Source organism: Vicia villosa, linkage group LG6, assembly GCF_029867415.1.
Source record: "Vicia villosa cultivar HV-30 ecotype Madison, WI linkage group LG6, Vvil1.0, whole genome shotgun sequence".
Lineage (NCBI taxonomy): Eukaryota > Viridiplantae > Streptophyta > Magnoliopsida > Fabales > Fabaceae > Vicia > Vicia villosa.
Genome location: NC_081185.1, coordinates 141,559,237 through 141,570,600, shown reverse-complemented (window position 1 = coordinate 141,570,600; position 11,364 = coordinate 141,559,237). Strand labels below are relative to the sequence as shown.

Below are 11,364 nucleotides of genomic sequence, written 5' to 3'. Positions count from 1 at the left end.
GTTTACGCAGTCTTGTGAATTGTGAGTCTCTCTAATATCATCTTGATAGAATAGTAAGATTGTTTCTTTGAGTTGTAAGTTCTGTTGATCATTCACAAGCTTTTAAGCATTGAGTGATTATATGTCTTTAAAGTGTATCTTCTAAAGTTTTTAAACTGATTATCACAATTGTGATTGAGGGGGATTAAGAAGGGTCTCATACCTAGGTAAGTCTTAGGTAGAAGTTAAGCACGGGTAGTGATTAGGTGAGAAGGCTGTAAACCAGATGTTGTTTACGTGTAAAGCGGAGGTTGTTTACATAAGACTTCAAACTAATACTATCATAGTGGACTTATCCCTGACTTGGTAGCCCCTAGAGTAGGTGTTGTTATACATCAAACTGGGTGACCAATTTCCTGTGTTCATTTAAGTTTCAACACTGCTTATATTGTATACCTTGTCATTATGTGTTCTTCATAGATCAGTGTCTCGATATCTCTTAGGAAATTTGATATATGAATACCAAAATTTTAATAAGAAACATTTAAAATGTCTTATTGATGCCGAGTTGTTGATAAAAACCCGCTCTCAGGAAGAAAGAAAACTATTATTGGTAAGCTTTGGGGCTTTTGAATTTTAGTGTATTTTTAACCTACATGCCTCTGATGTATATGTTTTACTCGTTATTGTGCAGAATGCATGGGTAATGAAGAACAATTCTAGCTTCTTAGGTGGGGAGTATAGCCGGTAAAAAATAATGTTGATTCAAAAAACCTATTGACTTCATCAAATTCCCCCAGTCAGGCTGCTTGCCATTTACTAATAGAATCTAAGTCTCACTCTACAGAAGGTCATTAACCCCTCCTTTGGATGAGGAATACACTTAATTGGCTATACTTTTTAGGTCCGTTATGGAGGAAGAAATGGGTAACTTTTCTAGGTATACCTGGCGCGCCTCGACTGCCCTGGCCCTTGGTGCATCTGGTCACTAGAAGGCTTTTTGGTCCGACTGACATCGTGCTGAAAAACTAAGGGATGGAGGTCAACGTTCACGACCTAAAGCTTTAGCGTGATAGGTACTTGCATGAAGCAAAGGAAGCTTCTACCTCTCTCTCTAGGGTAAATAATGCTTTACTTCCCATGAAACTCGTTGTTTCTCTTTCTAACCAGGTGGCTCATCCGATGAAGACTGTGGAGATGAAAGACCAAGCTTTGTTTGTTATTCAAAATAATATGGGGTATGCTCACAAAGAACTAGAGCATCGTCCTCTCATAATACTTTTGCTGACCCATTAGTTGGCTATTTATACGAGTTCTACCATTGAGGAGGTTTCATAGTCGTTTGAAATTGCTTTGGATCAAGTAGTATTTTCACCACCCTTTGACACATTTTCCTATGAGAAAATTCGTCATGATCAAGCTGACATAGATAGGAAAATCATTTCTCTACGAAAGTAGGTCTGTTGGGATCCTTGTCCATTTTTTATATGGTACTTATTTTATAGTACTTTGTAATAAAAAATACTTCATTATTGAATGAAATTATTTTGTTACCAGTTTAAAGGGTTTTGTATATGATCTTGAGTACAAGGCTATGGATCTTTGCAAACTTATGAGGTCTTTCCTCAAAGTTAATTGGATTTTTCCGTTTTAAGGTATTTGCACGATCCTGAGTGCACAACTCCAAATCTTTATGAACTTTATGAGGTATTCCTTTGAATTTTATTGGAAGACATTGGGGTTGTTCTTGGCCAAGGATCAATTCCCCTTCCCCCTACTAGACGAGGCTTCCCTCAAAGATCATGATGGGAGGTTCTGTTAAGATACCTCAAAATTATTTTTACGATCTCAAAGCGGGATTCCTGAGACGAGGCTTGAAATTGAGCGTACATACACACATTAAACACAATATCAAGTCTACTTATTGTTAAATAAAGAAAATATTTTATTATACCTTGATATTTTAAGATCTCTATCTCAACTCCATTTTCACCTTTATCAATCAATACATTTGATTCCATAACGGTTAATATTGTTTTCTAATTCTTCATGTCATGTTTCTTAAGCAACTCCAAGCAATATTTTACATGGCTTATGAAAGTTCCATTCTCTATTTTTTTATCTGCAATCCTAAGAAGTAGTTAAGTTGTCCACAAGAAACATATTAAACTCTCCCTACATGACATTTGAAAATTATCTACATAGATCTTCATTAGTAGATCCAAAAATAATATCACAACACATATCTAAACTTAAAGAATATGTGATTCCTTATGTTTTATAAAAAGGGTAATGTCAACAATACTACCGGTGAATCTTTTCTTAAATAAGAAACCACCAAGGCACTCGTACCGAGCTCTAGGAGCTTTCTTGAAACTATATAAAACAGATTTTAGTTTAAAAATATAGTCAGATTTCAATTTACAACCACTCATATTTTAGGTTATCTTAAATCCTCTCATGATACACGAATCTTTTTTCTCTAGCCATTCTCAACTTAAATTACATGGATTTTTTGTTTCAGACCGCGCACGATGTCTTGAAACTAGAAAGTTTATCACATGTTATCATGTTTTCCACTACTCTTCCTTGATTTAATCAGATTTCATTGTTTGGATTTACAAATGATAGATAAAGTGGAATGAAATATGATGGAATCCATTCCATCATATCCTTCAATTTTCATTCCACCTAATTTGGATTGTATGCAATGGAATAAACTAAACTATTCTATTCCGCTCCGTCAAACTATAAAATATACACAAATAATATAATGAAATCTCTATTCCATTTCGCTCCGCTCCATTACAACATGTTCTACTCCGCTCCATTCTAGTCCATGAATCCAAACATAACCTAAGAAGCACAGTAACGTGTCTATATCATCCAATGAAGCTAAATATCAAGCTTCTCCTTCTCTACTAACATATGAAATTGAGGAAATTATATTGACCTCCCTCAAAGTTTTACTAAATAATACAAACACCCCCCCTAATTTTGAATAAACACGCACCTCCCCTCAAATTATAATTGTTAACACCTTTAGTATATATAAAGAAATTCCTGCACATGATTTTTTAAGTTCTTAGAATTGTGCTCTTCTTTTCTACATTTTACTCATCAATCATTTGAATTAAATTTTAATTTTATCCTTTTTATTTAGTTTCTTTGAACTATTTTACATTTCCTCTAACATTTTTGTTGGGATTGTATATCCATAACATTTGAAAAATGAAATCTTGGTACATTAATTTTGATCAAGGTAATACTGCCTTCTAAGTATACATTAGTACATGTGTTATCAAGTTTTTAGCAGCACGGTTATGACATTGTGGGTTTATTGTTAGGACAGTAACTTGACGTAAAATGCTCCCTAATATCCGAATAGATGTCAATTCATACTACAAATCTATCCTAAAAACAAAAAGGAGAAATAAAATGACAGCGGAAAAGAACTTAGTAGCGGGAAGTAATTAAAGGAAAGTGGAAGGAAACTTCTTCTGTTTTAACATAGGTAAACCGTATTAAGAGAGATTTATCATATTAAATCATTAAAATTGAAGGAAAGGGAAGTTAGTGTGTGGTAAAAATTAAACAGGGGAGGTCAGTGTTGAGTATTAAAATAGAGGGGTGTGATTGACATTTCAACATAACTCAAGGGTGTTGAGTGCAATTTTATGAAATTTAACCGTTGCATCCGTTACTTCGTGATCTTGGCATTCCAATCATTGATCCTACTTCTACTTACCGTGATATCAAATCTGCTATCTATCTTAGTCATAATCCAACCTTCCACGAAAGAAGAAAATACAGTGAGATCAATTGCCATGCCATAAGGGAGAAAATCTAGAGCAAGCTCAACTGTAGCGATCAATGCTAAGATATTCGTAGCACTAAGGCTAGGTTACTGGGAATTTGGGAGATTTGTTGTTGTTTCTGTTTGTGGTTTTGAATCTTCTGATTAGGTTAAGTGCATGTGTTATCTTCATAGATTGGTTGATTGTTCTTGCACATTCGGTAACCTAGTGGCGAATAGGTGTTTAAAAAATAATGACATTATTATACATTTGTTGAATTGGTACTCTGGATTTACTGTTAAAGGGGCTTTTGTCGCAAGATTTGCTGCCCGCGATGATTTGGTTCTTGTATTGCCGGAGAGGATCCAAGCACTCCCGGATGGGATCCCTGCTGCACCCAAACAAAATGGATGTGATTGCAGAAGGATTGGATACTTCGAAAAACATGGCACACGGTATGAACGATGTCAGATTCCTTATTGTGTCTGTCTTTCATTCTTTGTGTGTGTCTGATATATACTTTATTCAATAGTGTGTTACAGTTTGATAGGCAAGTTCCACTGATGGATGAGATTGATACTAAGGTGAGGTTCTTCAATTTCTTTTGTAAACTGAAGAATCTGGAAACTTGGAGATCTAAGTTCTCAAAACTCTGGAAATAGGTAGCTGAGGTTAACATGCTGCTATTATTTTTGTCTTTACAGATGGACAAGGCATCCAATAACCATAAGAATACCTTAGGCTTAGACACAGTTACCCCGGTTATTATCTCTTCCAGTCTTAGATTTTCATCCATTTCTGGTTGTATGAGTGATAGATTTCCTGCTGAATCTTATATGATCTTTTGTTTTCATCCATCTTCAATCTAGTCGAAACTTCTGTATTGATATTGTTTTGTTGGTTATAATATTGGCAATTGCGGCCTATTTATACAAGACTTCTTTCCTTTGTCTAGAATTAAAAAAAAAAAAGCCAAAACCTTTCTTTACTTGTTAATTTCTAGTCCAGTTCATATTCTTTTACTACCACATGTGCCTCTTTTCTACCTGTTATCTATATATACTCCATGTCTTCCCCCTTATAAATACTATAATTAAAACTACAATATGAATCGGTTTTCAAGGAATTTATTGAAACATTTTGTATTCTGTTTATACTTGAAATAGAAATAAGGATGTTACTATCAATTTGAGGCTTTGTTAATGAAATCTTCAAACTTCTAGAATGGTAGCTTTTTTCTCTCTTTTTAGTGGCATCTGCATAACCTTTATTATCATAGCATGTTTTAGGTGGTGCTTACTATTACTACTAGTCTTGTATATTTCCTTTTTGCTTCAAGTAAATAATTATCTTACTTTTTGTGCTTTTGTTGCAGTGTGCTAAAATGATATACAAGGCTATATTGTATTTATTCTTGTGGTATACTCATATCTCTTGTATTTTCTTGAGAATATCCTCTGATTTTTTTATAAATATATTGGTGTCATTTTTTATTCCACTTCAGAGAACCATCTGTCCTATATGAACACACTATGTATGCCCTTATGCAATATGTAAAATAGTTGTGGATATTTTTTCTTGGATCAATCAACATTGACTCTGTCTCTTGCATCCCAAATGACGCCTTTGAAATCATGTAATATGTGAAGAAATTCATCGTACATTTCTATGCATGTTGCCACACCAATTAAGGAAAAATCAAAACAAAACAAGGAAAGGAACAAGTAGTTTCCAATTCCAAAACATTGTTGAACTATGTTAACTTACAAGTATTTCAGCGCTGTGGATTTTCAGTATTTCAAAACAACTTTTTATCGGTCATAATAAAATAGAAAGATAACAAAGAATAAAAAAATTACCATTAATAAAATTTCAATGCATAATACATGTATAAAATCAACAACCCAGTTCCATTATGGTGGAACTTTATTCCTCAAACTGTATCTCACATACATATATATACCTATACACAATACTTGAACAATACCCTATTTTTTCTACTATATACAACAGCTACTAGTACTTCTATGTACTGTAAAGAATAATCACACAGCTCAATATACATTCTTCCTTATTTACATATAGAATACACTTTCCATCTATGTACACACAAATAAGCTACTAAGCTCTTGAGGTACTCATGTATATCCAGTGAAGGCTAAGCTATTAAGCTCTTGAGGTTGTATGATTGAACTCCACTGATCAAAGTTGCAGAAATTGTACCCTTTGCTTAAATCTTTTTCAACTTCTCTGCTTAGGTTTTGATTGAGGACAGCATAAAAGTCCGTCTCGCTATTATTTTCAACCGCTTTTCTCTTCAGAGGATTATCAAACAATCCCTCAGTTGCAGATGATAAGAACTGGGCTCCTATTATGTTTAAGCTGCTTTCTTCATAAAATGAAGCATGTGGTTTTACATTGTCTGATGACATACCAATGGTATTGGGAAGAACAGTCTTAGAAGCCAGAATATAAGGTAACATTGGATATTCATTCTGCACATAGTTTTTGACTGGTTCAGGATTTGAGTTCTCATTCATTTGCTGAAATTGACTTGTTGGTTCATAATAACTAAGTTCATTTGAATCTTCCAAACCCCTTCTCGGGCTTCCGGTTTTTTGTCGAACTCGGCATAACACCCATTCGTCCAGCTGAAACCAAATCAGAATAACAAAAAAGTAATCAAATAGGTATTATTAAATATAAACTTCATATTGAAGGCGCATCTGGTGTCAGTTACATGTCAATGTTGATCACTGACTCATGTGCTACGTTCAATGTTTTCAAATTTTTATCAGTATCGACGTGGTAGTGTCGTGTTTAATATCGGTGTTTCTGTGTGTATCAGTGTTTCATAGATTTTAAAAGATGAAAAGTTGAACTAATGGAATTGACCTACTCGCATAGAAGTAGAACCGTTATGCTTGGAATTTGAGATCACTGAATCATGCAGCCTATATTCATGCATGATCCACTCGGTTTTAGATCCTTTCGGTGGACGTCCCTTATAGAACACAAGAGCTTTCTTCACTCCAATGCTTTTCAAACCACATGAAGTCAGAATCGGTTTATCAGTTCCAGTAGCTTTCCAATAACCCACACCAGCTGCTCTATTAGGCCTCAATCCTTTCGGATATTTTCTCTCCCTCGGAGTAAAGAAATACCACTCTTCTTCACCAAACAAAGCCTTATCTGTTAATAAACATTCCATCAAAAAATAAGAATGAAAAGAAAACTATAAAACTAGTGAAGTTTTTAAAGACAAACTTGGAAGCTCCCATGGATTGTACTTGTAGAGATCTATTTCTGCTATGAATGAAGCAGGAAGAGGAGATGAAGTCACTTTGTTTCTTAGATAGTGAACTACTAGCTCTTCATCAGAAGGGTGGAATCTAAATCCCGGAGGGAGTTGAATTTCTGAATGAGGATTTTTGTCCATGAAGATGGAGATACACAATGTCGACGAAAGAAACTAGGAGATTTATCTCTCAATTACCGATATTATCGACCAAAATGGTTTGGTTGTAAGGTTGAAATCACTGTGCATGGTTTATAAATATATATGTGCTGTTTGATCATGCAGATAATGACAATTATCATATATTATAATACTAGGTAGGTGTGTGTGAAACGAAAATAACCCTTTTGTCTCATGTTATATGACAACATTCTTCAAATTTAGACAAAAGATTGAGTCCTGTGGTAACCAAGATCACGTTATACATTATAGAATACAGCTTGTTTTGAAACTTGAATGACCATGTTTGTCAGTTTAATGCATTACAATATCATATATTTCTGAAACAAATTGTTTATCTGCCTTAACTTGCAGACAATTTATTTTCATTTCAAAATTAAAATATTTGCTTTAGTCAGAAAACAATTACTATACAAGATTTGTTTAGCCATGTGTGTGAAATTGTTGCAGAAGATCATTGGTGGCTTGGTCTGAAAACTTACTTCTAAAATCTAAGTTGGCACATGTGTGAAAGTTCATATTGGTCATTCAACAGAACACTATTGATTTTTTTCTTTTCAATTTTCAACATTTTCATTTCTATTGGACTAGAGTTGATTTTTTTTTTTACTACATTTGCTCCTAAAACAAAATAAATGGAGTATGTTGCTTCATACTTAAGAAATAGGATTGTTCTAACTCAAACTTGCATGGTTGCATTTTGGTTACAAAATGTATTTTTTCTAATTAAAACCAACTTTACTAGTTATAATTGTAAATAAATTAAGAAGTGAAAGAAGTTATGTTGAAGACTTTTATTATGGGCATCACACATTGCGAGAGACACATAGTGTATTCACTTAAAATCTTAAGATTATTGGTGTGTGAATTCTCTTTTTTATGAAGTATCAATCTTCATTTTTCTAATCAATGTGAAACTTTTACATACTTGTTTCTCAACAATTCCAACTCATACTGGTTTTTCTCAACACACGAAGACAATTCCAGCATCGGCACATCAATAACCATCCAATAGTATCAAACGGCTATCCGTACAACACACATCACACGTGAACGATTTCAACTGCTCTTAATATATAAGAATAAAACAAATCATTTTAAATATTTAAATTCACTCTCACTCTTATATTATTTCTGATTTTTTCTCACTAACTTAATATTAGAGTGCTAATATTCCCTACTTCAGAAATACTAATCTACCCCAACAAGACACATCTTTGCTACCTCACTTTTTTATCTCTAGTTCCTAAAAGAATAGTATTTCAAAGTGATTTGCTTAAAAGTTACGTTATAAAATATTAACGTTGGCGATTTTCTCTCGGATTCTCAAACGAAAAAAAGTGGTCATCAAAACACCACGTGTAAGACTACTGCGTCGCTACTAAATTACTACTCGCGACCGCTATGACTCTTACCTTCAATAGCGTTTTGTGTATCGATAGCATAATAGTGAGGCGCGACCGCTATGACTCTTACCTTCAATAGCGTTTTGTGTATCGATAGCATAATAGTGAGGCGCTGCCATGCTACTCCGCCATTGCGCGCTATTGACAACCATCTCTAACACCTAATGCATTTCTATTGACAACCATCTCAACATTTTATGCATTATATCTTGGGCATCATTTTTTAGACTAGTATGGTTAAATAGTAAATAAGCAAATCCAGCTCTAAAGTGAACTAAACTCACGAGAATACAACGATTAATTTGGAACTAAGCCAATTGTGTCTATGTCTCTAACATGATTACTAATGTAGTTTTTTATTATGCAATATTTAAGATTATAGCATACAAGTTGTGCTTCAATATTATAAATTTTTCTTTGAACCAAATCACTACAAAGTCACATTATAAAATAATAATAATAGACGCACCTGGTTTCAGAAAAAAGATGGGCAAGGATATGGTTGTAGTCTTGTAGAGATTATAATTGTTCCATCCTTTGCATAAAACTCCAAGAAATGGAACATGAATGAAAGTTGAATAAGCATAATAAGACCAACTTGATTCTGTAATTTGGCTTATTCTTCTTGGAACAAGCATTATTTTATTTTATTTTATTTTATTATTATTATTATTATGAACACACCAGGACACTGTGCGTGTGTGAAATGAAAATTGAAAAATGATTTGAATTTGTTAATATAAATAAATGTTAATACCTAGGCTTCAAGTTGTTTTATGTATAACGAAAGTCATCGAAATTTACACCAAGTTTTGAACATTTTATGTAACAAACAAAATTTATATACTTTGAGTACTATATATAAAGAAATAAAACCAATATGTTTTTTTATATCTAAAACTTTTGAATAAATATCATAGTTAGTACCTATCATGAAAAAGTTATGCTTGAATTGTTGATAAAATTATATTATTTAGTATCGTTCTCTTTAATTTAATAACTATATTTTTAATTTAAATTTGATTTAATATTCTGATTTAAGCATAACATAAAGAATGATAAGATTGACTTATTTAATTATTCAAAAAATTATAAATATGAGAGTTATTTTTTCTCTCTGGTTTAAGTCAGGGTCGGCCGCCCTGTTCTATTTTAACAATAGGGCTTATAATTAATTAAAATAAAAATTAATTTAAATTATAAATAGTATAAAACTTAAGCAAATTAAAAAACTATTAAGAAATATCTCAACTATAATTTTTATATTTTTTATGTCAGTAAATTTTTTTCTATTTTTAAGAATTGTTGCTAGCTCATGCTACTATAAAACCAATTGAATACAATTTAGATATATTGTTTAGAAAACATGAAATATTTCTTTAAAAAAAATACAAAAAAAGAATTATTAGGTGGTGATATTTAACATGCTATAGTAAAAATAATAAAAAGTAGGTATAAATTTTATAAATAGTACATTAAACTAAGTTGTTCAAAAATATTTTAAATTTAATAATTTATCATCTACTATTTAATCGTAATAATTTAATTTAAAAATTTATCATCTACTATAATTAATCGTAATAATTTAATTTAAAATAATATAAAAATATTAATTTTTAAATATATTATTATAAAATAAAATTAACCAACAATAAATCTTCAAATATATAGTAGATTTGTATCAAAAAAGAAGAAGAAAAATTAACAAACCAACCATAGTGCGTATAATATTTTATCATAAAATATTTATAAAACGTTTAAGAGCTAAAATAATAATAAACTGTTTTCATTTTAACTGTATGTGTGTGAACTCTGAAGCATGTTGTCTACTAACCTCTCAATAGTTTTAACTTTTTGTGAAAAAATAATGTAATTAAAAAAGTCAATTTAAGGAGGATCGAAACAACCACTTTCAAATTGTAAAACATCTTACATCTGTCGTGCTACTTTGTTTGCATCATCCGTAACTCGTAAAGTCAATATATACTATGTAACATTCATATAATTATTGGGAGGCCCTCACATATTTGGGGCCCTGTGTTGTGGCCCTTGTTGCACATGCACAGGGTCGGGCCTGGTTTAAGTATAACATGAAAGTTGTCAAATAAACCCTCCTATACGGGGTTAAATTTGATTTTTCATAATGACGTTTCGTGATATTGAAGTCGCGACTCATCTGAGTGACAATTGAATTTTTAGATCTGTGGTATATTCAATGTGATGCAATGATAAAAACCGTCTAGGGAATAACTAAATGATATGTGTCGTTCGTCAATTTGCGTGCTTGCGATAAAGGTAATTGATGATCTTCCCTCATAATGATGGCTATGACTCTATAGACCAAATTGATGATGACCCTCTATATATATATACTTGGTCTAGAACAAAAACTACCCTCTTTAAATATATGACGCGTGATTTTTTCCTCTTCATAGTTTCTTTCAACTTCTTTCTCTCTACTTTAGGGATTGCATTTTCTTCTTTCAAGTTCATCTTCAATACTTCATTAAGCAAATCACAAATATTTAGTTCAACTTTCCTTTTCTCTTTTCATTTTTATGCGGCTGAGTCGTGGTGTTTATTAGAGAGTGCGGTGAAAATTATGATTTAATAGAACCTAGAACACATGAGGAAAGATATAGGGTATGGAGTCAGTGTTTAGCCAATTAAAGGCGACATGATGGGAGCACTAATTGGAAGCTAG

At 32.3% G+C, this 11,364-nt stretch overlaps 2 protein-coding genes across 4 annotated transcripts; one reads left to right on the top strand and one right to left on the bottom strand.

The window, feature by feature from the left end:
* The first annotated feature begins 3,645 nt into the window (after positions 1–3,645).
* LOC131610265 (uncharacterized) lies at positions 3,646–7,481 on the top strand. 3 transcript variants are annotated; one of them, XM_058882157.1, is made up of 3 exons: positions 3,657–4,231; positions 4,309–4,360; positions 5,152–7,481. In XM_058882157.1, exons 1-3 carry the CDS (start codon positions 3,954–3,956, stop codon positions 5,299–5,301), a joined length of 480 nt encoding a protein of 159 aa, XP_058738140.1. In that variant the 5' UTR covers positions 3,657–3,953; the 3' UTR covers positions 5,302–7,481. The 3 variants fall into 3 exon arrangements, 2 of the variants coding, with proteins under 2 accessions (XP_058738140.1, XP_058738139.1); XM_058882156.1 differs by lacking the exon at positions 5,152–7,481 and adding an exon at positions 4,481–5,070 and having other exon boundaries at positions 3,660–4,231; XR_009286443.1 differs by lacking the exon at positions 5,152–7,481 and having other exon boundaries at positions 3,646–4,231; positions 4,319–5,087.
* On the bottom strand, positions 5,641–7,316 carry LOC131610263 (NAC domain-containing protein 2-like). The gene is made up of 3 exons (XM_058882155.1): positions 7,044–7,316; positions 6,676–6,968; positions 5,641–6,427 (listed from the first exon to the last, which is right to left on the bottom strand). Exons 1-3 carry the CDS (start codon positions 7,213–7,215, stop codon positions 5,915–5,917), a joined length of 978 nt encoding a protein of 325 aa, XP_058738138.1. The 5' UTR covers positions 7,216–7,316; the 3' UTR covers positions 5,641–5,914.
* Positions 7,482–11,364: the final 3,883 nt, after the last annotated feature.